The 25,302-nt window shown below is 32.7% G+C and overlaps 4 protein-coding genes across 8 annotated transcripts; 1 reads left to right on the plus strand and 3 right to left on the minus strand.

Annotated features, from left to right (window-relative positions):
- The first annotated feature begins 320 nt into the window (after positions 1-320).
- On the plus strand, positions 321-2,369 carry LOC114193883 (ribonuclease 3-like protein 2). Of its 2 annotated transcripts, none has more exons than XM_028083855.1 (3): positions 321-923; positions 1,566-1,792; positions 1,901-2,369. In XM_028083855.1, exons 1-3 carry the CDS (start codon positions 456-458, stop codon positions 2,070-2,072), a joined length of 867 nt encoding a protein of 288 aa, XP_027939656.1. In that variant the 5' UTR covers positions 321-455; the 3' UTR covers positions 2,073-2,369. The 2 variants fall into 2 exon arrangements, with proteins under 2 accessions (XP_027939656.1, XP_027939655.1); XM_028083854.1 differs by having other exon boundaries at positions 326-923; positions 1,398-1,792.
- A 416-nt stretch (positions 2,370-2,785) lies between these two features.
- LOC114194058 (CCR4-NOT transcription complex subunit 9-like) lies at positions 2,786-8,507 on the minus strand. The gene is made up of 9 exons (XM_028084102.1): positions 8,158-8,507; positions 7,761-7,832; positions 7,022-7,111; positions 6,763-6,805; positions 4,758-4,864; positions 4,155-4,250; positions 3,524-3,714; positions 3,355-3,424; positions 2,786-3,154 (listed from the first exon to the last, which is right to left on the minus strand). Exons 1-9 carry the CDS (start codon positions 8,314-8,316, stop codon positions 3,044-3,046), a joined length of 939 nt encoding a protein of 312 aa, XP_027939903.1. The 5' UTR covers positions 8,317-8,507; the 3' UTR covers positions 2,786-3,043.
- A 1,877-nt stretch (positions 8,508-10,384) lies between these two features.
- On the minus strand, positions 10,385-11,991 carry LOC114193714 (cytochrome b561 and DOMON domain-containing protein At3g25290-like). The gene is made up of 3 exons (XM_028083614.1): positions 11,239-11,991; positions 10,890-11,147; positions 10,385-10,805 (listed from the first exon to the last, which is right to left on the minus strand). Exons 1-3 carry the CDS (start codon positions 11,950-11,952, stop codon positions 10,491-10,493), a joined length of 1,287 nt encoding a protein of 428 aa, XP_027939415.1. The 5' UTR covers positions 11,953-11,991; the 3' UTR covers positions 10,385-10,490.
- A 4,841-nt stretch (positions 11,992-16,832) lies between these two features.
- Positions 16,833-23,636, minus strand: LOC114194703 (U4/U6.U5 tri-snRNP-associated protein 2-like). Of its 4 annotated transcripts, XR_003606420.1 has the most exons (12): positions 23,379-23,636; positions 21,948-22,324; positions 21,618-21,862; positions 20,553-20,637; positions 20,273-20,458; positions 20,026-20,193; positions 19,720-19,938; positions 18,094-18,265; positions 17,841-18,012; positions 17,396-17,743; positions 17,210-17,300; positions 16,833-17,094 (listed from the first exon to the last, which is right to left on the minus strand). XR_003606420.1 is itself a non-coding variant. In XM_028085073.1 (10 exons), the coding sequence occupies exons 2-10, from the start codon at positions 22,314-22,316 to the stop codon at positions 17,650-17,652; spliced, it is 1,710 nt and encodes a 569-aa protein (XP_027940874.1). In that variant the 5' UTR covers positions 22,317-22,324; positions 23,379-23,636; the 3' UTR covers positions 17,170-17,649. The 4 variants fall into 4 exon arrangements, 2 of the variants coding, with proteins under 2 accessions (XP_027940874.1, XP_027940875.1); XR_003606419.1 differs by lacking the exon at positions 16,833-17,094 and having other exon boundaries at positions 17,187-17,300; XM_028085073.1 differs by lacking the exon at positions 16,833-17,094 and having other exon boundaries at positions 17,170-17,743.
- Between the last annotated feature and the right edge of the window lie 1,666 nt (positions 23,637-25,302).

The raw sequence follows: 25,302 nt of genomic DNA on the forward strand, positions 1-25,302 counted from the left end.
ATTGATTCATATAATATCAATGAAATTTTTACTTTATTAAATATTATATTAATATCACTTTGATAATATTGAATGTTATATTAATATTATTTTAATAACATTACATTTTATACTTCTATTATTTTAATTTTACTTTTAATTTAACTTACATGTTTATCATTTTTTTATATATGTTTATATACTTTTGGATTCTTATACGAAAATATATTTTATAAACTATTTTTTAAAATCTTAATGAAATAAAAAGTTTTATAAGATATGTAAAAAGAAAAAAAAACACAAAATTTATAATCCTCGTTTGTTTACTCTAAAAGTACATGCATGTCCTTTTAATTCCCGTTATAAGAGTGTTTGAGACGGCTCAGTTTAATCGGAGAGAGACACATGCAGTGAGAAAGCATAAGATTCTGGGTTCATCTGAGAAGAGATAAAGGGTTGAAAGAAATCAGAGAGAGATGGAAGCATCAGTGGCTGAGGTAGAGAGAATCTTATGCTACAGATTCAAAAACCGGAAGCTTCTAGAAGAAGCACTCACTCATTCATCTTTCACCGAAGATGTTTCTTACGAGCGTCTTGAGTTTATCGGAGACCCCATTATCGGTCTCGCAATCAGCAACCACCTTTTTGTTACCTACCCAAAGCTCGATCCTGGCCGTCTGTCTATCCTCCGTTCCGCCAACATCAGCACCGAGAAGCTGGCACGCGTTGCCGTCCGCCACGGCTTTCACCGCTTCATCCGCCACAGCGCTCAGCCCCTCATGGACCAGGTCTTGCGCTTTGTGGAGGCAGTTGCCCGGGAGAATCATTCCGTTGTGTCGCACGGTGGATCCGTTAAGGCGCCTAAGATCCTCGCTGATATCGTCGAGTCGATTGCAGGAGCTGTATACGTTGATGTGGCATACGACCTGGAGATACTCTGGAAGGTTAGTACTCAGGTTTCTTGGTGTCTTTGTTGTTAAGGTTTTATGTTTCACATGTTTTATGCTCCGCGGGCTTTGTTAAGGTTTTATGTTTTGCGGGTTTTGTTATGGTGGGTTTTATGTTTCGCGGGCTTTGTTCAGATTTGATGTTTCGCGGGTTTTGTGTTTGTGTTGATTTTTTTTTTCTTAGATTATACTAAATGATGGCAGTTTTTTTTTCTTAGATGATAGTAAATGATGGCAGTTTCGTTGGTGTTTATATGATAAGGTTTTGCATTATTTATGCTGTTTTGAATCAATTCATGGTGATGATGAATTGGGGAAGTGTTATTTTTGGATGAGGTTTTCGTTTTGTTGAAGATAGCAATGCAGGGGTGGTGATTTCAAAATCTTTAAAGTTGCATTTAAAATCAGTAGCTTGCAGTTTTGAAGATAATGAAAAAGCTGACTTGGGGATTGTGATTATGATTTCGACAGTATTTTAGAAAAATTTTGGAGCCCATAGTGACAGCAGGTGATTTGGAGCAACAGCCTCAACCGGTGTCGACATTATTTGAAATATGCCAGAAAAGGGGGAAGCACATTGATTTTAAATATGTGCGAACCAAAACATCGACTATAGCTAATGTGTTTGTTGATGGACAGTTTATAGCCTCTGCTTCCTCTTCCCAAAAGGATCTGGCCAAACTTGAAGCTGCCAAGATTGCTTTGGATATACTACCATCTTTGGTTCCTCCCACCAGTAAGCCTTGCAGCCGTGAGATACCGCTAAACTTTTCTACTGACGAAGATGGGAACACGATTGTTGAAGCAGCTAAACATAGACTAAACGAATACTGTGAGAATAAAAAATGGTCTAAGCCAGTATACAGGTATTTTTTTCTTTTTTAAGATGGGTTATTAAATGAGTAACATTGATTTTCATGTGTGAAACTTTTGACATGTTGACTAACTAGTTATTTATTCGCAATGGCTGACAGGGTTGAGAAGGATTCGGGTCCCTCTCATGATAGGAGATTTGTTTATTCTGTTGAGATAAATATCGCAGAAGAGGGGCGGGTCCTTCAAGCATCTGGCTACGAAAAATCTAGGGTGAAGGATGCACAAAACTCTGCTGCTTCATCGATGCTTTTGACCTTAATTGGGAGGTAATCACAGAGGATGAGAGTGGTGTTGTAATTCTTTTAGGTGACTCCCATCTCCTATTGCAATCTCTCAACGTCATCTCCTGTTGTAATCTGTTATTGTTGTGCGTCATCTCCTGTTGTAATCTGTTATTGTCTTGCGTCATCTCCTAGTGTATTCTGTTATTGTTTTCACATTAGCTGGCTTAACTTCGCATTTAAAAACAGGGTCTGTTGTTGCTTAGCACTTCGTTTGGCATTTGAGTTTGGTCATCTTATTTATAATTGGCAATGAATCATGAATCTGAATATTTAGTTCTGGCAAGTACCTTTATAATTTTTGGGATACCACTTTTGGTCTCTCTTCAGTCCTTACTGTTCAAAGTCATGTAAATTTATTAAACTATAGTGACCAAATAAATAATTTTCCAAAATAAAATTGATAAAATATTTTAGAATAACTAAGAAAAGAGTATTTAGAAATGCTCAATTGAATAGTGAAAAAATGCTACTGAAATTGAAAAATAATTTGCCGAAATCTAAACTATTTTATGATTTGAACTCAACTATTTTTTTGAATCAAAAGTTTTATTTTTTTTAGTAGAAAAATTTATAAATATTTAATAAAAGATAGAATACTGAATTTATTAAGATTTTAAAAATTAATACTTTATCTCATTCTCATTATATATTCAAACTTTTAAATTAATATTATAATATAAATAAAAAGTAAGTTCAAGGAGAGAATAAGCAAATATTATGTTATTAAAAAGGATGTGATGTGACTATATAATTTGTCCATGTCCTTGCCCTCGTGATCTACCCATGTAATTGTCAGATTAGATGCTGACCTGTTTACATCAAGCGGAAAAGGTAGATCCTTCCCTACCAATTTTCATTCTTAGTACATGCTCATCTGAAAATGCCATTTAATCTTCGCTCACAGCAAGTTAGAAAATTTCAGAATGACAGTGAAGAAAAAAGTCAAGGTCTTTGTTCTCACGACACCATCATATGATCAAATCCTCCTCCACCTTGAAGTGCAGGAACTCGATTGACTCCGATGTTGTGAAGCAACTGCTGTAACCACCGCCTTGCTGTTGGGTCCTCCTGCATGCATGAAACAAAACCAATATAAAATACAACAAATCTAAAATTATGAATCATAATCTCTTCATAAGGACGAGAAAAACTCTTCATAAGAAGAAAGCAAGCTTTACTTTTTAAATATCATCCTTTTAATCTTCAATTTACTAAATCAAATCACTCCAATCATGTTGATTACGTAAAACTTTTCTACTATCACTTACACGAAGGCAACTACTGAATGTAGCGTCTCTTAACATGTCTGGGAGACAGGTTCTTAAAGCCTCGCAAGCACTGTTTTGAAATGACCAAAGCTTTATTAGAAACTTGAGGAGAGAACGTAAAGGGGCAAGGCAGGAGGAGCACTTAGAAAACTGGAGTATTATTTAAAACCTCTGGTTATCTGACAGACGAAGATAGCAACGAATAATATGCTTCAAAAGACGGCATGACGGTTGCTCAACAAGAGTTGCCACCATGTTTCCCAAAACTCGACCTACTGCATAAAACCGCTCTGCTGTAGTGCAAATATATTTTAAACCAATTTCGTCCAACAGAATTTTTTGGACTATAAAGGTTGCAACCTGCAGTAAGGGAGCTTTCATTATACACAAATTTTCCTGTATACAACTGTTTGAAAGGCGCAGGAGAGGATCACGAGATAGGGGAAAAAGCAAACATGTGACTTAGCATTTACTGAACACCATCAAGTAAAATACAAGGGTGAAAATCTCGAGTATCAAGAACGGAATTTCAACCCGTGTACTTCAAATACTGGATACATTTTGATACAACCAAATATGTCAAGAAGAGTATCAACATCCCCGTGACAACCAAGAATAAAGGGCCTATAGTTCGCTTCATATGTAGCACGGTATTGGAACAGACTTCACAGGCTCACGTGTTTATCACAGAACCAAATAGCTCACAAAAATGAATAAGGAAAAAGAAATCAGTTTCAATTCATCCAAACAAAATATTTTGGCAGACCACACTGGTTAAAAACAAGATCAGTAAACTTAACCGTTTTTGACAATTCACTTCCCATTTCCATACTGCGCAAGCACAGCGGAATAATCTCTGTTGAAAGAAGAAAACTTATAACTTCTGTATCATCAACCTGATGAAATATCAAAAGAAAGGAAATCAAACACATGACAAAAGAGTATAAATGTACATGTAGCAAGCAACAAAAGCAATATTTTCTTCTCACTAGAGAAAAAAAAATCAACAATAATGAGAAGGCCTTAGAAAATTTTATTATCAGAAAGTAGTGATAAACTCATCCTAACAAGTTGGTTTGTATGTTGACAGGAAAGTTAACACAAATAACTGAAAATAGACATGAACATTATAAGACCAAAACAACTAACTATTTGTGGCAACTAAACTATATACACGTCTAGCTGTTTGTCACAGATTTACAATAATCAATAATTAGTTAATACTGTTTTCCAGAGAAGGCAATAGTTGAGCTTATTGCAGTTTATACTTTTTTAAGGCAGGGTTTTTTGTGACAATACTTTTACTGATTGCAATTGTTTTCTTTTCAGCATGAATGTTGTGTAAATTCTTCAAATATAGCGTATCCAACAACAGAATCAACAAGGAGGTAGTACGGCAGTACCTTTACCAAGGCACCAATGACTCCTAGACTGGTAAGCCTCAAATACTCAAATGGCCGGGACTTACTTGTTGTATTAAGGAAGGGATACAGATAAAGAGGTATATGAGCTGCAGATGAGACAAGGTAAAGTGTAAAGAGTGAACAAATTAATATAATTTTTCTTTAAGTGTTAATTTTAATGGGCAAAAACCCTGCTGAATTAGATATGATGTCAATGCAATCTCTTTATATATAAATTAACAAAAAACAAAATCCTACACCATGTCTTTCAATTCAGCCCAAAAGTTTCTGTAGATAGATTTATTTGACAGTATATTGGCAGTAAAACAAGGATGACTGACTACTAAGAGCAAGTGGTATGACCTATAAACTGCGTGACAGAGAAGCTTCATTTTCTAACAAGAAAAAGTAAAAGTCTTATTATTACAAGATAGGCAATATTAAGAGAGAGCAAGTTGCATTTAAAATTTAACCACATGATTCTGTTTTATACCGAATTTTTTAGAATATATATTGTCTAACCATCATTCAAAAAACTTTATTGTTTAACAATATTTGATGAAATTTTAATTGTTTAGTAATTGGTTGTTTTCAAATATCCTATGACAGTTTTAAATAAAAAAAGAAGGATTTTAATTAGAGAAAAAGAAGAAGGCAAAATATGACTAGGAGATGATAAGATATCATCAATCATTTAGCATTTTTTGAACATATACTGTACGAAAGGAAAAGGTCTGGGAATGACATTAATACGAAACGAAAGCCTTATTATTCTATCTGGTGAAGTCATCTACATGCTAGGTACTTTGCAATTACAAATAGCCCTAATGACTCTTTCTGTTTTAGTCAACACATATATACCAAAGGTGTATCTTCAAAGGCAGTAGAGGAGAGTTCGTTGGAGGATTTACTGCTTATCTGGGCATCAAGTCTTCTATTTACGCTGAGCTGATGGCTGCCATTGTTGCAATAGAGATTTCAAAAGCTAACAATTACAGATGTGTCTGGCTTGAATTGAGACTCCTCTTTGGTTTGTCACGCTTTCCAAAATTTTGGTATTGTTCCATAGAGGTTGAAAGCATGCTAGTAGAAGGCTCTTAACATCTGCAAAGATATGGATTTTAAAGTCTCTCATATCTTTCATGAGGGTAACAGATGTGTTGATGGTTTTGCTAACATTGGTACTGTTAATAGATTGTATTTTCTTTGGTTTTATTCTTTACCTTCCAGTGTTCACTCTTACTTTTGTAGAAATCGTTTAAGCCTCTGGAAGTTTAGACTTTGCTAGCTATTTGGGGGCTGTTTATTCTTTGCATAGAGTTTAGTTTGGTCCCCTCACGCTCCTTGTATCCTTTTCTTTTTCTTTCTTGTATTAGATTTTTCATGTGGTAGCACGTGGTTAGTGAAAATTTAAGATGTCAACATGGTTGGGATAGTGATGTTTCACATGATTTTAAATCATAAGCAAGGACTTTCCGCTGAGCCTTAATTAATCCTATCCCTATAAGAAAGTTTTTAGTCCCATCTCTAGGAATCCTCACTCTAGCAGCCACTTCATCGTACATGTCTTGTCTTCTCAAACCTAGATGTGAGAACTTCACCTTTCTTATCTATTTGGGTGATATAGGTAACATCAAGTGCAGCAATGATTGAGCTCATGAACTTGGATTCTAACCCTCCTCCCATGCTCTGTTCCATCTGGTTCTAGACTCGAGTACTCTTTCCTATTCTATGTATTACTCAACAAGCATAAATTAAAACTCAACCAGCGGACAGCATCCCCCTTGGTACTTGGCCAAAAAACTCTTATTTTGGGTTCAAACCAGCTCACATTAAAAAACTCCTTAAGATAACTTTCATAAAAAGAATCAACCTCATACTAAAAAATAAGGTAAAATCAAAACATATCACTTGTTCCATCACTAACAAATAATGCTATAATGATTATCAGAAAAGCAGACAGAAGTTCCCAGTCCTTCAGACGAATTAAAATATATATCATTACCATTGAGGAATTGCATCCTTGTATCCAGGTGAGACGCCACACACTGTAAGAAATCCATTGGGGTAAAAGAGATGCGTTGGTGAGAATGCTTTGAAGAAAAGGAGAAAAATACCAGACAGAGTATATTATATGTGACTGGACATATCTTCAAATCAATTACTTTTCAGAGCTAAGAAAAATATTTGGGGCTTATTAAAAGCGTCTATCTGTTGAAGTTGAAATATAAAATTTGATAAGACACGATCATCTCAATTCTTACCTGAAGAAGGGCGAGAGCATTGCAGACTCGGTTTGATTGTGCTGGAGTAAGGTTTGGCGGTGAAATAACAGGGTATATTGAAACTATTTCCTGGGAGAAAATAAGAGTATAAAAAAATAACATAAATCCTAGTTAGTGGCGAGAACATTTTGATGTAACTTTGTTTAATAATGTTTTTTAAATCAATTTTACACTACTCAACAGTCAATAAATCAACCAAAATATGTTATTAGCTTCAATCAAAATTGAGAATAAAGATTTATATAATTCACATTCTAAAAGCATATTTGTTTAACTTCACAGTTTTCATATAATAACGACCCTTAACACATAATATTAACAAATCAATCTCAATAAAAAATAAATCCCAAGATGAACAGTACGAAACAAATTTTAGAAAGCAGAAAACTATTCCAAAATACTCGTTAGTCATGATGATTCAATGCTATCAAATAACAGTTATACTACGAAAAGGCGTTTTTGGTTCTCTCCGTGTCAGGCAATTTGTGAAGCGAGGTCCTCTAGGACTGTGCCACAAGCAACAGAGGCATGTTATGTAATGGAATTTTGACCGTCCGCCATTTACATCCTTGTTCTTAAAACTCCAAAATTACTCGCAATAAGGTCTAACAAACTCCATTGGTATAAAATATAAAAATACATAAAAGAATAAAGCAAAGCAAAAGAAAGCCAAGTGATAAGGAATACGTAGTGCTAATGCAAGTCACTCTGAGCATACCTGCAAAAGCGCTGCCATAGTACCAAAAGAATTCCACAGTAATGGAGCAAGATCCTGAAATAACTCTCTCTTCTAATATATATACACAGAAGAAAAAAATGACAAAAAAAAAAAATCATCAGTTAAACCGTACAAGTCCTGAAACGACGTCACATGAACACATGCATGAGATAGAGATAGAGATAGAGACAGATAACTACAATATAATCTGTACATTATCCATGCTTAGTATACGAACATAGCGGAAAATCACGTTTAGAATCAGAGAAAACAAAATCCCTAACGAGAGGTTTCATTTTCTGACACGTGGAAATGGAGCGCGGCGTTTGGAGTGGTTGGAACAGTTTCAGTGATAAGACAGATGAAATTGAAAGAGGAAAAATCGATAGAGCATAACCTTGGAGAGTTCATGGAGTGCGTTTTCTCGGAGATCAGGGTTGCTGAGTTCGAGGACGAGATGTTCCACAGACGCCATTCTGCGATCCTTCGTTGCAGAGACAGAAGAAGCTCCAAAGGACGCACCACTCATTGAGATTGATTGTGGCAAATTCGCCATTGACTAACTCTGTGAGTGTGTGTGCAAGCAATGTTCTGATATTCTGTGTGCGAATGTTGCGAGTGCGACGTTTTCTTCCTCTGATGCCAACTTCCTTGTTATTTATGCGCGTATGCGAAGCAATGGTGCGTAATGGAAGGAGGCAGAGACACATGTTTTGCATGCTAGCGAATGCTAACGCCTGTTTCTCTTGCTCCGTGCGTGCCCCTCTCGAATACACTTCCAAATAACACTCTCTCTTTTTTTCTTTATCATTTTTATTTAACTAAAATATATTTGTGCCAACAAAATTGGACTTCAGTTTTAATTTGTGCAGAAAAAGTTCAATACGTTTTTAATTTTTACCTTTAATAACACTACGTGTTTCTAATTTTTGAAAAAAAAATAATATTGTCTATTGAGAATATAAACAGTTTGATTATTTTAACCTTTAAACTTCTTTTACATAATAACAATTTTATTATACATGACCAATTTTTATTGAATACTTTTAGAAAAAGTTCAATACGCTTTTAATTTCTGCCTTTAATGACAATAAATGCTTCTAATTTTTGAAAGAAAAAAAAACTAATATTGTCTATTAAGAATATAAACTGTTTGATTGTATTAACCTTTGAACTTCTTTTACATAATAAAAATTAACAATTTTATTATACATGATAACATTATCCTATGTATGGGTAATTACAGAAAATGAAAAGCCTACAAATATAATAGTTACATACTATATCATTTTGAATAACCGGGAACATAGTACGTAACATAGTTACTTCCAAAAATATCATCTGTTTTTTATAACAATAATTATGAAACTGTGGATGTAAATGGAAGGAAATTATACATCATGTTTTTGCACTAATAATAGTATGAAATTACTTTAAAACAGTAGTAAAAAAACATTTTGACACTGTTTTAACTAAAATTATTGTATTATTAATACAATTTTTTAAAAATTAACTGTTAATATTTCAAATATGTCCGTAATTTATTATTTACACGCTTTTTAATTATTGCAGCATAAAGTATGGATGGTTGAGAATTCATGAGTATAAATAATATATTGTGTAAAATAAAAAAAAAAGTTAGACAAAGACAACGGTCATAAATACGTTATCTTAAATATTTAAATTGGAGAAATGGTTTTAAACTTTTTGAGAGTTTAAGTTCAAGTCAAACTCTGACCAGATCAAGTCAAAGTTGATATATAGAGACCGAGTCGAGTTAGTTTAACCTAAAGGTCAAGTTGAGTTTATCTGAATTGAAGATCAAGTCAAGTTTGCCTGAGTTGAAAGTTAAGTCGAGTGAGTTGGATAGAAAAATTGAACTAAGATGGCTTAGACCAAAGGTCGAGCCGAGACATGTTGAAGAATTGAGACAAGTCATGTCGGGTTAAAAGACGAATTGAGCTAGTCTAGACCCAATGACGAGTCGGGCCAACTTGAGTCAAAGAATAAATGAGTCAGCCTAGCCTAGACCAAAGGATGAGTTAAATTAGTCCTGATCGAAGGTTGAGTCAAGTCAAATTGGATCAAAAGATGGAGTCGATCGACCTAAGTCGAAAGATGAGTTAAACATGTCTATGCCAAAGGTCAATTGAGTTGATCCGAAACAAAAGGTAAAGTTAAATCATTCCAAATGAAGATTTGACCTTTTTAATCCAGATTAACTCAGCTTGACTCTCCCTTCTTCCAAGACCGACTCATTTCGACTTACTTTCACTTTAACACTAACTTGTTTTAAGAAAAAAATTTGGGAATTAAAACTTTTTGAAACTTCTCGTTTAATATACCAATAAAATAGAAACTTATTTAAGAATAAATTGAAAATGGTTAATGAATCTGAGAGTCTTAAATCCTCCGAAAATACCACTAATTGCAAACTTAATTTTCTCCTCAAGTGAGACATTTCACTCCTTCATCTTGCATTGTTGCGTTTTTTCTTTTTCAGGAAAAAGAAGGGAAAACTTTTTTATTAGCTCTTCTCTGTTAAATACAATAAAGGATCAACCTTGAATGTCAGAAATGGATATTGTACCTTGTCATTTCAATTTAAATAAAAAAGAATCAAATATCTCAAAAAAACACACAAAAAAATAATAGACATATTAGTTGAGGCAACATATTGAACATCATGTAACGGTGATGCATAGATAGAGATCGATAAATGGCAAGATACTAGGCAAACATATTCTGTTTTGGTGGCTGCTGGTCCTGACTATTTTTGGTCTCGTTCTTCTGCTTCTGCTGCTGCTTCAACATGAAGAAGTGAATCCACGTGTAAACCTCCAAACCAAAAGCGACGGCACCCAGAAAAGCAAGATCTGCAACGTACCCCCACTTCCATGCGTCACCTCCTTCCAATATCCGAATTCCTTTGAATATGTTTATGAATATGATAGCCAACAACCCATAGCCAAGAAAATGATGGTACATGTTCCAATACTTCCTGTAATCATCCGTCAACTTTGGCTTCAACCGAAAAGCCAGCATCTGAAAAAATCAATTAACCAAACTTCTCTCACCACATTCAACTCATATCAAAAACAGTGCGTATGCAATGAGAATATATATTACCTGGATTGTGCTAAAGGTGAATATGAGAATGCCATAGGTTCGATGATCGCGGAAGGTGTAGTATCTCGAAGAATGGCCGAGGCTCAGTCCAATAGCCCATCCGGTGGTGCCAACCAGAAAACCAGTTAATTGGAAACCAATGTGCAGGTTAAACCACAGTGGATCGCATTTGAAAGGAAACACCCGAAAGTACCTTGCAATTATAATTCCAATCGGCAACAGTGTTCCCCATCCTATGATGTTTAGGACTCCATGTATCTAAATTTCAAACACAACCAACCATAATAACGTTGTTGTAATTACGTGTTGAATCTTAGGTTTTAGAGGAAAAAAAAAAAACAGTTCTCACCGATCTGAGATAACTCCGGTACTGTCCGGTGCCACGGCCGTTGTGAGTCAAGTCGATGACCTCGGTGCTGTCGACGTTGCGGAGAGTTTTGGGGTGTCCGAGGGGATGCCACCCTTCAATATCATAGCCAACTTGCCACACATGGTTCAGCTTCGTAACGTTATAGGCTTCAGAAGAAAGGTTCAATCTCACATACATCATGGTGTGCAAGTTGTCCCCGTCGTGCTCAACCGACATATTCGACACAATTCCGATTTCCGATGGCAGAAGATTGCACCCGTTTCTGATCTCTTTCGTGATGTTGTACGTGTTCACACGCCACTTTTCATCGGAGCGTTTAACGGCTATGATGGCTTTGGTCCCAACCATCTCCGGTCTTCTTCCAGGGTTCACACCCCACCCTATCCACCCCTGTGCAGTATTCAGCGCCGTACCGAACAAGACATCAACAACGGTGGAGTTTTCCGAACCGTTGCCGTGGAGTTTCCATGCAAACTCAGCCCCCAGAGTGCGCAATCTCTTGCAGTCTGAGATGTTCTTTTGTTCTGCAACTTTGAGGAATGCTTCGCTGCAGGGTTGAGCGTTTGCACCCAGGGTAAGGGGGAGAAGGGTCAGTGTCAAGATGGTTAATGGCAATAGGGGTGAAGAGGGCATGTTTTGTTGTTGGGTTTTCATCTTTTTTTTTTTTTTATGGTGGGAGAATGTGAGGCACATATATAAAGAGCTTAAGATTTGGTCTCTTTCTTACTGCTATGGCATATCTTGTTACGACTTGCGTGGAGTCTTTTCTGGTCTTTTTAGTCTTTCGAAGGATCAGCCAGTACTGTGGCATACTTCCCAAAGAGGATAAGAATTTAGAACCTTCAAACTCACTTTTTCACGTCTCGAGTGCGTCTTTCTTTACTCCCACCATCTATTCCTTCAGAAATTCTGTGCTTAATTTAACAAAACGGTATAGTTCAACTTTTTTACCTATGTACGGATCAATTAAACTGTGCTGATCCAACTTAATTAGTACTCTGACATTTATAATTGTCAGAAGCGACTAAATCGACCAAAGATGAGACAATTTTATAATATATAAGTGAAGTGCAAATCTCACATTCCAAGTCGATTTTGTGGGGTTGAGTTACGTTTTAAAAACACATTTCTAACATAGTATCAGAGTCGTTGTTTAAAAAAAAAAGTCAATTCTAACAAGATTTCTTGAACATTCTGTTCCACCCGCTATCGGGCCGCTAACGGATCACCTATTAATTTTTAGTCTCACGCATTAGATGTATATACCTGGGCGTGAGGGAGTGTGTTAGAAGTCTCACGTCGACTAGAGATAAGACAATTTTATAATATATAAATGAGGTATAAACCTCACCTTACAAACCGATTTGGTGGGATTGAGTTAGACTTAAAACTCACTTCTAAAAATAATATAAAATAATTAGGTTAACTTCATTACAACATTCAATATGTCTTTGTTCGGACACTCGTTATGATTTGAAAAGAATGGTTTGTCAAGATTATCAAGAAAAACTTTGTGAAACTATGTTATCCTTCTTGTTATTCTTAGAAATGTTTAAAAACTTTAAATTTTAAAGCTGACAATCGAATACGATTAATATAGTGAGTAATCATCTCTTCTTGTCTGTATACTATCTCATTTTTGTCTACATACTATATCAACAGATTCGGTAACGGAACAATTGATATGAAATTTCATAACAATTCGAATGGTGTAGATCCTCTCCTTGAAGTGCACATAGATATCATAGACTTGCCTATAATTGTGTAGACAAAGTTGACATAACTTGGGTGACCTTTAATTAAAGCGAGTGTGCAGTAAGATACTAAAAGCCATGTAATATCCAGAAGCTCGACAACTCGTGTATTGTGCAACAACATCACTTTAAAAAAAGGATAAATAAAATTTAATACCATTTGGAAATTGGAACATATTGTGCTTACATGATCTGTAGGAAATTCTCTTCGATCACTTTCTGCTTTTTTAGGTAAATTCTCCGGAGTTATGACACTCCAGTTGTTGTTTTCTTGCTTTCTTACTTTATGACTCAGTCACTCACATTTTGTTTCATGCTTCCGTGGAAAGTTTGCGTTGCGATGCACAAAAAAAGCAACCTATTTATTTGTCTCTTTGAGCACTTATCATCATCCACCATTTTTTTCATCAAGTTCTCTATATATAACAATCACCTTTCAATCTTTCTACAGTTAACTAAAACTTTAAAATATTAATATTTTAATTTTTCAATTTGATTTATCTCAATTTATTTTATATTTTAAAATAGAATGCTTTTTTTTATTAGTGTTAGATAGGTGTAGAGTAAAGAATGTGTTATTTATATATCATCACCCTAACTAATTATAAAAAGACGGCTAATATGTAAATAAAATGTAGCACGAGCATGATTACAATTAAAAAAACTAATGTGCAAAATTGGGAGAGTTATAATAAACATACTTTTATGATAAGATTTGTTCTTGGATGTGTAAATACTTTTATGGTGTAGCCTTTATTTCTTGATTTATGTAAATACTTTTGTATTAACTTGCATTTAAATGAAATATAATCTACAAGAAATTCGAAGGTCAGAACAACTTGATCATGTTCAAAGGTCTTCAGTTATGAAGGGAAGGTTATAAAGGATGTGTTTAGGAAAACATTACTGTTAACATAATCCAAGATTTTTCCAACACACCCATATTATGTATACTTGCTTCTTTACTTTTCAATTTCGGTGCCTTGTTTGCTCTTGTCAAAAGTTATTCTGAACCTTGTTCGATCTTGGAAAGAAAAGCATGGCATAATTCTTTGCCCAATCTGACAAGTCTCCAGAACCAGCTTATAACCACATATACTTTCTAAGTCAAAATCAAAATTTCATTTTTTTTTCTTTTTAGTTAAACTTAAATTTCAATTCTAATAAAAAAATTATTATTTTTGTATTAAATGTATACTATCAAATATTGATCTTTGAATATGAAATGTAGTTTTTATCTTAATTATACTCTTGGCCTAAAAAAGTTATTATGCAGTGACTTTGGAAATATAAAGTGTGAGAATATGAATAATCATCTTCTATGAGAAAATAAACTTACATTTTAAAAAATATACAATTTAGTAATTTATTTTCTTAGCCTATCAAAGATGATGAATATTACGGAGTGTTATTTTTCTATGATATTCTTAGTAATTTATTTGTAGTTTGACATATTAATAGAGGTTTATTTATTTATTTTCTTTATCAAATATATTATCAGTAGTGAAAATAATCTCCTATAATTCATCATCTTATAAAAAAACCTATGACAACTTTTAATCAAAATTATTTATCATACATTATATCTTTTATTTATTATTTTTTTTTATCCTAATTTTTATTATCTTGGTCCGTAGTGCGTTTTTTTAGCGAACCTATAAGTTGACCTGCTGGACCAAATTCACATTATCATTCTGAGGACGTGTTCTTTTGGGAAGATTCATTATTGAAAGGTGATAGATAGCGATGATTGGAGAGATTTTTCATGTTCATTTGAACTAAATGAAGAGGAATGGAACACGTTGATTTGTGAGATATGTCACCATATTACATCTCACTACCAAGACAAGATTTGAGAGTGAACTTTAACAATTTACCAATATGCCCTAATTATTATATTACATGCACTTCCTTCCTTTTCCACCATTTTTTGTCATCGGAGAGGCACGAAGATAGCAGCGCGGAATTTGAACTAGTTTATTGAACCAACCAATTGTGTTTTTAAGAAGTGAATGGAACGGATACATTTTAGTTGGATCCAATTTCAATTTCAAAAGCTTTTGTTACATTTATCCGGTTCTACTTTGTACCCGATTCCAAATTCATGAATTTTTCTTCTTTATTCAGTTCTATTTTGTCTTGTACTCGATTTCATCAACTTCAAATAATTAATTTTTGAAATCAATTATATTGTAATATTTATTTTACTCAAATAATAAATATTATTATTACAAATGTTTAACTTTTTTCTTCAATAAAGAAGAAAAAAATTAAAGTAATTAATTTCTCAAATCAATTATATTAATTTTATTGAAATAATACATATTAATTATAATTTTTTTCATCATAAAAAAAATTAAAATTAGTTACAACTTATCTAAATATAATTTTATATTACTTTTAGTATCAAAGACAATTTGATAATCTTACTTTATTATTTATTAAACTTTATTTTTTATTAGTTATATCAATCAAATCGTTCACCTCAAATCAACTCTATTATCAACTACAAATTTTTTTAAAAGAACAGTATAAACTTCACTCTCAAATCCACCCAAATCAATCTTCTCCTCATCTCTCAAATCATTTTCTTCAAAAAAACACACCCTTAAAATATGTTAAATTAAACGTTAAATATGATTTTTATCTCCATATAATTATAAAAAATTATGTTTTATTTTTAACCTAAATTATAAAATATTTAGTCTGACATCTTAAGAAAGAAACAAATAGCATATGGAGCATTTTATGTGTAATAAATAGAGTTTGACATCATGTTTTTAGTTAGAAAGGATATTTTACACAATTTTCATAGAGTAGAGAAATAAAATATTTCATAATTTAACTTAAAAGCAAAACGTAATTTTTGTATACTAATTTGAAGATGTAAATCATGTAATTATAATATTTAGAAATAAAAGGTTTAACTAATGACATAAACCAAATTGATATAGATAGCACCAAAACAAAACTAGAAGAAGCGGGTCATAGTTTGTATCTGCTAGAGTCTCCATCAATATCTTTTTGAAGCAATCGAGAAGCCCATGTAAACTTGAAAACGAAGAAAAGAATGGTCTTTTTTTAAATGAGAAATATTACATTTATCTGACAAAAATATTCCGGAAGGTCCTTTATGTTTGTAAATGATGTTATGTTTACAAAAGAATAATTCTCTAAATAAGGACTACTTATAATTCAAATCAACTTAAGAGTTTTTTTTTCTTACCTTGAATTATGTACTCATAACTAAACGTAGAAGACCGAAAACTATATACTTAATTAAAAAAATGACTACAAAGAATTCTATAATTACGTTGGAAAAAACTACATATAAACATTTGTAAACTTCCTTAAAAATCCATTAGATAACCCTTTCAAGCGTTCAACAAGACAAATCCGAAAATATCAAATCCGGAAGGTTTTTCATAATATATTTTGAAATATATATTTTAAAACACATTTCCAAATATAAAATACCTTCCAAAATATATTTTTTTAAATATATTCTAAATTATACGATCTAAAGATATTATCAAATCCAGAAATACACAGCACATTCAGGATTATATAATCAGAAAAATATTTTCAAATGCTTAAAATACACATTTCAAAATGTATTTTTTAATGCATTCCGTAATACACTTTTCAGATCTGAAAATACTTTTTAGATTACACAATTCGGAATTCATTAAAAAGAAAAAGCTGCAAGAAAAAAACCGCCAAATTTTCGGCAGCTATTTATCTCTATTCAAATCACCATCATGCCAATTATAAATAAAATATCAAAACAGCACACTTTAGAATAATGTACCATTGGATCAAGATCCTCTAGGGTTACGAAACAACCGCATTCCTTGTGGCTTGTATTTTATATCTGTCTATTACAACAGAATCCGAAGTAAACTGAAATATACTAAGCCAACGTATATCCATTGTCTAATGGCAAAGAAATTCAACTCTGTATGAAATCTAATCACACCTATAACAAGAACATATGCATATCATGCTCAAGATAAAAAAATATCTCACTTTTTTCAGCACATAAGCATACACGACGCATGTCCATGTTCAAAATCTTTTCCTGTTAAGGTTTTTCAAGGAAATGAAATTGTTTGAATGTGAATTGTCTCAATAAGGAGAGAAAAAAAAGTCAGGCTTCAGCAAATAAATCAGTTTTCAATTTTTTTCATGCATACCTTCGAACACTTGATAGGCACAAGAAGAAGAAAAGTTTGGTGTTCCAAAATAAATCATCCTCACAGGCTATATGAATCTTTCTTACAATACCTACGAGTGACACAATAATCCACACTACAGTCCAAAACAAAATCTGCCCAATAACAAAATGCAACTAAACAAATAATGTTTACAAAATTCCTTACCCGAATAGAGAAGAAAAAAACCTCTCGTCAATAGAGTTTTGCCATGCGTCACTAACAAGGGAAAATTATCATATGCTGTGAATTGAAATAGAAGACGATAGGGTTTGGCATCAATTGGTTCTCCTTGTGAGAGAAGTAGCTACTGAAGCTCGTCACTACAGTTTTTGCGAGCTTCCCAGATGAAACAAGTGTTAGTCAACCATTCAGCACACAATGTGTATCAGGTTGTGGTGCACAAAGAAACTGATTTGAACTCAGCCTTGCTGTTCATAAATTTGCATATAAGCTTCTGACAGCGCAACCAAATGAGGAAGTGTTTCGGAGACATGCAAATCCTGCATCTCATACCTAAAGAAACAAGATCTTAGTCCTCATATGTGTTGTACATCCATAAATCTGTTCAAATTTATAGAGATTTTTTATATTATCGAGAAATAGAACTTACCATAGTTCTTCTGATTTGCGTTGTACAAATACCCTATACAAACCCTCACCAGGTTTGCCATCATGAACAACATTAGCAATTAAATCATATTTAGATCGCAATTTCTCATTTTCTTTTGGTGTTGGCAAGGGAATGTAATCCTTCAACTCCAGGTTCTTCACAGGAAAGTTTACTGAAGCACGTATACGGTGAAGTTAGAATATGCGGGTGTTAACTTGAACAAAGTACAGCACATTGAGACATAAATTCATACCTAATGTGGGATTCTTTTCCACAAAAAAATTATTCTTAGTAAACCTCCGCATGTGAAGAATCATATACTTAGGCAATCTGGTAACACGATATTTCATCCTTGCTATATGAGGACGGACCACCTCTGTGATAGTTTCACCATCAAACTTCTTCAGAATGTTAAAGAGTGGAACCTAAAAATCAAGCCTTATTAGCAGACAATTAGGGAAAAAAAAGACAGATAGAGCTTCAAAATAAAAAGCTTAACATAAAAACCAAAACTCAAGTTAACAAGTGCAAATGTGGAATTGCATATTGAACTAATTATCCTTGATTTAAAGGGAACTCTACATTTTTCCTTTAAAGCTTTACATCATACCACCTGGACTATACTACAACGTTAGGGGGTATACAAAATTATTACAGGTGTTCATTGTACACAAAAGATATCACTGGTTCGGGGGGAGGAGAGTCATCAACCCAGTGGTATTTGCAGATATTTTGAAATGAATGCATCAACTTACCCTATAAGAAGATGGGAATTTCAACTACAAAATACAAACGGGTGCACTGGTGGTTCAAATTAGATACATTAGTGTACAGAAAAGGTATTCAAAATTTGTCTCCCCAGTCCTTTTTAGTGTTTACGAAAATTCTTGTGAGTTTTTCCACAAGGAGAATGACTATAGTATTTGTATATAGGCTTTAAAGATGAGTTGTAAACTAAAGGGAAGTTGAAAGCTTGAGACAAGAATCAGAACAAGTGCAGAGCAGATCAACCGAACAGGGTCCTCTCATGGCAAGGGATTTTATTGGAACTGGGACAAAATACAATTACGAGCATGTTCACTAATGGGAGTGTAATGGGGAATCTGAATTACATTAAAAGAAACAAAGAATACAATTCTTACAAACATTTCACACGACAAATAAGATAAATCATTTTTTACTGACTATAACAAAATGTGTTGAAAAAATTAAAAAAGAGCATTTATTACACTAGAGTCATGGTTTTAATTCCATAAAAATGTGTGGATCATGCTGCTCATATGATTATTCTACACACTCCCCCACAAAAGTCATGGACAGTATTAAGTTTGCATAGTTTGGATGCAAACGGAACTTGAAGATTATTCCTTGTATCATAGACCACAAAGAGTCATTGGTCAAGTTCAGATGTTTTCTTTGAACTACGAATTTTCCTCTATCCAATTATTTTGTCAAGATCAATGCAAGTAGTGAGTAATGCTGAAAACATGAGGAAAATAAGCATTGTCAATGCATAATTTGGATTATTGTTTCAAGTCTTCTAAATTAAAACATTCATTATGTGAAACAAAATGTAAGTGCCCATAGGTGAGATAGTAAAGAGCATATTGGCAGCCAAGATGCAGTCCACAGCACATAACTAATTACTTAGCTCTTAAATAATGGTTTATAAGTTACAATAAGTTACCAACATTGATGTTCAAACATCCTTCCGTACATTAATATCCTCAATTTTCTTATTTTTACAAGTCTCTTGGATATAACAGTCACAGACAAATAACAAGATTTAAACTTCCAATCAGATCCCTTGAGGTAGATTATACCATTATCAAATATAACATCTCATGCAACAAGGACAACAACATTAATGGAGTAGTACCTGTGGTATTATATTTTTTTCCATCACATCCTTGAAAAGAGGAGGTGGTGGCAAGTCCAACCCCAACATTAGAAATGGCATTTTTGAAGTTTCTTTGACAAATGCATATCGCTCATTTACCCCATCCAAAAGTTTCTCAGCATTGTTCTGGTCTTCATTGTTTTCTTTCTTATCAATGGTACCTTTGTTAGGAATCTCTTTCACAACCTCAAGCTCACCCTGCAAACACAGTAAAAACAACATACAACTTGTGGATAGCTGCAGCCAGTAACAGCATGTCAACCAAAAGAGAGGACAAAAAAGAACCTGAAAACACTCATAGATTATGCTGGTATTCTTTTTTGATGTCTTAAGATCTGCATGTAGAGTATTAAGCAACCATGACATGAACTCAACTGGGTCAGATTGTGCACCTATCCGAAACCTTTTCTTGCTGGCTTTCATCACTGCTTGTAGAAACTCATGTGGGCTGACCTGTTGGTATGCATGTTGATAGACATGTCACTACCAAATTATAATAATATAGCATACAATGAATTTATAAGAAACAAACCTGTCCTTTAAAGTTCCGTGCATGCCATATTTTCCTAGTGAGTTCACCAAATCGATGAACAAGTGGAGATTTACAGTGTTGATAATTTTCAGGGATGAGGAAAAAATTCCTCAAGGGGGTAACTCTCATTAAGGATTGAATTGTTACATTCACAAAATCAGTCTCCTTGATATTATTAAGTCCCACCTGAAAAGACATAGTATAATATATAAATGTAGGCCATAAAACACCTAGCAACCTTTCTATAATATTTTCATTTTTATATGCATGAAAAATATACCATTCCAGGAAGGTAACTAGAACCATCAAGTGCCCTAGACCACTGCTTATTTTTGTCAAGTTGTTCAACTTCTTTTCCAGTGAATCTGCATATAGAGAACAGTATGAATGCCCGTAGACCATGCATTTTAATAGACAATGGAGACCATTTAAAGAATTCAAGGTAATGAAAACATAAGATAGCACAAAATCATATACGATAAGTGATGACAACTTTATTATGGGTGAATAAATATTTCCATGTCATTTTTAATTAGATAAAAATTGAAGTTTGATCTTTTATGGTGACAGCAAGTCGCTGATAAACATCATACAAGCAATTTGGCACATCCACAGGCAGAAAATGGAAGATAAATTATGACAACAGGCAAATCATGAAGATGCTAAGAAGAAAACAGAATTTATTGAGAAAAAAAAAAAACTCATGACACATAATACAAAGCCCAAACCAATTGCTTATAAAACAAAAGCCCTTCTTTAATTAGTTATTATGAAGAGAAAGATGTTAACATCGGTGACATAAACAAGGGTAAAGTAATTATTCCACATGCACCATATAAAACAACTATTTTTTAATTTTGGTACATAGAAGGGATTCCAAGGTAGGCCTGAACAGCAGAGGAAAACCCCTACCGACCAGTTAAGTTAGATGTTTGTCCAGGGATTTTCTAGTTAAGGGCTTGCCATTGGCCCTACCATAGAGTGGATGGGGATACGTATAAAACCAGTGAGATCCAATCTCATATCTATTCACAAAGTGTCCAAGCTAAGGATTAAATCTTAGAACCTCACAAACTGTGTTGGCAGATGACAACTTCAACCACAATCCTCAATGTTAATAATTGACTTTAATTTTGAGCTACCAGAGTGAATAAAAATCAATTTTCTAGGGGAACAAATGGTAAATAAATACTCTAACCAGCTAACAACAGGTGACACACATTGTACAAAAGATCAAAATATCAACAACATAGTCACCGCTGACAGCTGATGACCATAGAAACAGAATGATATTGCTAAAATGTTTTCTGCAGCAGGCACAGCCAAATAAAAGAATTAGACTAACCTTGGATTTAAGACATGCCGAATGTCATCTAATGAAGGATCATTAATTTCATAACCATCAGGAAGACAGTAGACTTTTTCAGTACGGAGATTGATATAAACATGGTGTCCTGCTTCCAGACTATGTGTATATGCATGAGACTTCTTCCCTCTCCCTTGGTAATACTTCCCGCAAACCAAACATGCATACACATTTAAATTCGATAGGGAGACAGAACAGAATTTTTCAAAGTCAAAATCCAAAACCTGTGTGCATAAATGTCATAAAAAATCAGATATGCATGAAAACCAGTAAAAGTACTGCCAACAATGGACAAGGTAAGTCAAATACCTGTCTATTAACCGTATCGAGATAAGGACAGTCCTTCCGAACCTCAACCTGGCGACTGTTTCTTCCACTAAATAATTGTTCTTGTGAATCATCTTCTTCATCACTACCATCAGCCTCTCCATATCTATGCCCATTGTGCTGCGACCTATCATTCCTACTCTCATTAACAGAACCCCTTTCCCTTCGAACATATTCTTCCTCCTCATCAATGTCAGCATAATTATTAGCTAACCCAGAAAGTGGATTCGCAATGGAGACGGGAGGAGGAGATGGAGAGGAATTCTCATCCAGCTTCTGCCTTTTCGATTCATTATCAAGCCCTTCATCCTCTACTTTACGATCAACTTCCCTTTCCCTTTTTGACGTCATGTTCTCTCCTAAAGCAGTATGAAATCAATACCAGAAAAAAACTTAGTTAAAGGGTAAATTTAGGACGTTAACCTTCCAATCGCCAACAAATATAAAAACTAGTAGAAAGAAAAAAATCACACAGATGGACAGCAAGACAATATAATGGTAATTTTATCTTTTATCTAACGAGAGGGCCCAAATAGAACAGCGAAAGAAGCTAAAAATGCTGAGGCTACAACTACACGAATAGTATCAGTATCAAATATCACGCCTAACTTGTACAACTAGGGTCTGTACCTCTCACTGCCCCAATTCTATCAAAAAATGACTAGATATTCTCTCTCTATCTCCTGTTTCATTTATAGGCAACATGCCTTATTTCTATAACCAATGAACCTAACTAAGTAATGGGTAGCTATCTGCATTTGTTTAACGAACAAGTAATAGAGTAATCATTTGGATTGTTCCAAAACTGATGAAACGTGGTCAAACAATGCGTAAATTGTTTCTGCCCCCATGCCAATTATAAATAAAAATCCAACACAGAACACTGTTTAAAACAATGTACCATTGGAGCACGATCCTCTAGAGTTACAAAACAAGTGCACTCCTTCTGGCTTATATCTATATACATTATCACAGAATCCAAATTAAACACTAAAAAATACATCAAACCAGGGTATATTCAAAGAAATTTAACTCTGTATGAAACCTAATTACACATATAACAAGAACATATCCATATCCTGCACGAGAAAAAAAAAATATCACTCTTTTCAGCACATAAGCATACACGAAGCATGTCCGTGTTCAAATTCTTCTCCTGTTAAGGTCTTGCAAGAAAATGAAATTGTCGGAATGTGAATTGTCTCAATAAGGAGAGAAAAAAAAATCAGGCTTCAGCAAACAAATCAGTTTTCAATTTCTATCTCGAACACTTGATACGCACAAGAAAAAAAAAGTAAGGTATTCCAAAATAAATCGTCGCCACAGGCTCTACGACTAAATCTTACAATTCAAAACAAAATCTGCACAATAACAAAATGCAACTTAACAAATAATGTTAATGAAATACCTTACCCGAATAAAGAAGAGAAAAACCTCTTGACAGTAAGCGTCAGAGACAAGGGGAAATTAGCATATGCTGTGAATTGAACAAAAGGACGAAAGGTTCTGAGACCAATGGGTTATCCTTGTGAGAGATGATGTTTGTTGCTGAATGCAAGCTTCCCAAATGAAAGAGTTTTAGGAAGACCCTAGAACAAGTGTTAGTGAAAACTGAGAAAGGGTCGCTTTGATGTAAGATAATCTGAGAATAATGCATTTTAAGGTTCCTGGGAGGTTATTTAAGGGTTAAAATTATTTTAAGGTCAAATCAATTATCAGAATTCAAAAAAATACATCAATCTAGTATTTGTCTACTGAATTTACTGTCATTCATCTTATAATTTGCCATCTGAACAAAATTTAACCCCTCTTTTATACACATGATTTCTTACAATTTTGACTTTTATATTTTGCTATTATTTTTTATGTACATTTTATTTAATTTTCTAACTTAATTGATTTTGCTTTTATTAACATTATTATTTATAAAACATTTATCCATTATAAAATTATAAAAAATAAGAAAAATTAATTTAGTTTTATAACTATTTGCTCATGAACATATTTTTTTTATAATTTTAATAATTATAATATTCAAATAACAAATATTGAATGGGTCAAAATAATATACTTAAATTTTATATATTTAATCCTTGTGACTCATATAACAAAAATATATATAATTTAGTATTGAAATCTTGAAATCTCTTAATATAATTTTTGTTAAAAAAATTATAGTTTTAAGTTGTATTTGATATAGAACTCATTTTAAATAAGCTTTTTTAATTTAATTTTTTTATTGAGATATTCCCATATTTGAGAAAGTTTTATTATAATAAGTTTCAAAGAATTAATATGAAACTTCTTCTCATGTATAATTCCAAATAATTAATATTAAATTTTTCCTACAATTCTTTGCATCTTAAGGAATGAAAGGTTCCTCTAATTCAACAATTGAATCTATCAGAATCATTACTATCATGCTTGAAAATATGTGAATTATAATTTCAAATAATTAATTAATAATTAATATGAAACTTCCCCCTATAATTCTTTAAATATTAAGAAAGAGTTCCCCTAAATTCAACTATTGATTCTATTGAATCATTAACATTATACTTAAAAACAAATAAAAATGTAAATTTGTATTAATAATTTATCAAAATTTAATTAAGAATCGAAAAACGTAACTACAAGAAAAGTATAATAATTAAGTTACATCTAAAAAGTAGTTAAGCAAAAACATACAATAAACAACTTTTATTTTTTCGTATTCATATGAAAATAAATATTAAAAAAATCATAAGATGAATTAAATATTAAATATCAAACTATTATTTTGTTATAAAAAAGTTATCTTTTTTACCAATAAAAAAAATGGATGACAAATGAAAGTGGAGAGATTGACTTTGTATATAAGTTTCTACTTATTTTTTAAAACGAAAAAAAAAACAAAACAATATATCTAAGTATAGTACATAAATACAATATGCAAAAAATTTAAAATAAGAAAAAATAAAAAATATTTCAATAAATTTAATTAAATTTTATTATATTTAATTTTATATTTTATTATTTAATAATATTAAATATTATATTTTATAAAAAATAAAAAATTAAACTAAAAAAAATTAAAAGAAATTAATTAAAATTTTAAATTTTTTTAAGGGACCATGACCCTTAAATAAGATCCGCCGATAATAATATCGTTTACTTTTTATCTTTTATCTATAACATCATATTAAAATTATATTTATTTTATTCATATTTGTTATTTCAATTTTGTTCTTAATTATTATTTTAAAATTTAATTATTTTATAAATTTACTTTATCTTTTAATATTTATTTTTAAAATATTTTTTATGTACATATTTCATTTTTTTAATTTTATATTTA

This window comes from Vigna unguiculata, chromosome 8 (genome assembly GCF_004118075.2).
Source record: "Vigna unguiculata cultivar IT97K-499-35 chromosome 8, ASM411807v1, whole genome shotgun sequence".
NCBI classification, from domain to species: Eukaryota; Viridiplantae; Streptophyta; class Magnoliopsida; order Fabales; family Fabaceae; genus Vigna; species Vigna unguiculata.

Bases quoted from the DNA above. Each gene is read 5' to 3' on its own strand.
- LOC114193883 (XM_028083854.1), top strand. From the start codon at position 456: ATGGAAGCATCAGTGGCTGAGGTAGAGAGAATCTTATGCTACAGATTC. The intron at 924-1,397 runs GTTAGTACTCAG...TGATTTCGACAG, and splicing joins ACCTGGAGATACTCTGGAAG to TATTTTAGAAAAATTTTGGA. The intron at 1,793-1,900 runs GTATTTTTTTCT...AATGGCTGACAG, and splicing joins TGGTCTAAGCCAGTATACAG to GGTTGAGAAGGATTCGGGTC.
- LOC114194058 (XM_028084102.1), bottom strand. From the start codon at position 8,316: ATGGCGAATTTGCCACAATCAATCTCAATGAGTGGTGCGTCCTTTGGA. The intron at 7,112-7,760 runs GTATGCTCAGAG...ATTTTCTCCCAG, and splicing joins CTATGGCAGCGCTTTTGCAG to GAAATAGTTTCAATATACCC. The intron at 6,806-7,021 runs GTAAGAATTGAG...GATTTCTTACAG, and splicing joins ATGCTCTCGCCCTTCTTCAG to TGTGTGGCGTCTCACCTGGA.
- LOC114193714 (XM_028083614.1), bottom strand. From the start codon at position 11,952: ATGTGCCTCACATTCTCCCACCATAAAAAAAAAAAAAAGATGAAAACC. The intron at 11,148-11,238 runs GTGAGAACTGTT...TTTGAAATTTAG, and splicing joins ACCGGAGTTATCTCAGATCG to ATACATGGAGTCCTAAACAT. The intron at 10,806-10,889 runs GTAATATATATT...TGATTTTTTCAG, and splicing joins TCACCTTTAGCACAATCCAG to ATGCTGGCTTTTCGGTTGAA.
- LOC114194703 (XM_028085073.1), bottom strand. From the start codon at position 22,316: ATGACGTCAAAAAGGGAAAGGGAAGTTGATCGTAAAGTAGAGGATGAA. The intron at 20,459-20,552 runs GTATATTTTTCA...ATGTCTTTTCAG, and splicing joins CTAGTTACCTTCCTGGAATG to GTGGGACTTAATAATATCAA. The intron at 18,266-19,719 runs GTACTACTCCAT...CTTGATTTTTAG, and splicing joins AAAAAAATATAATACCACAG to GTTCCACTCTTTAACATTCT.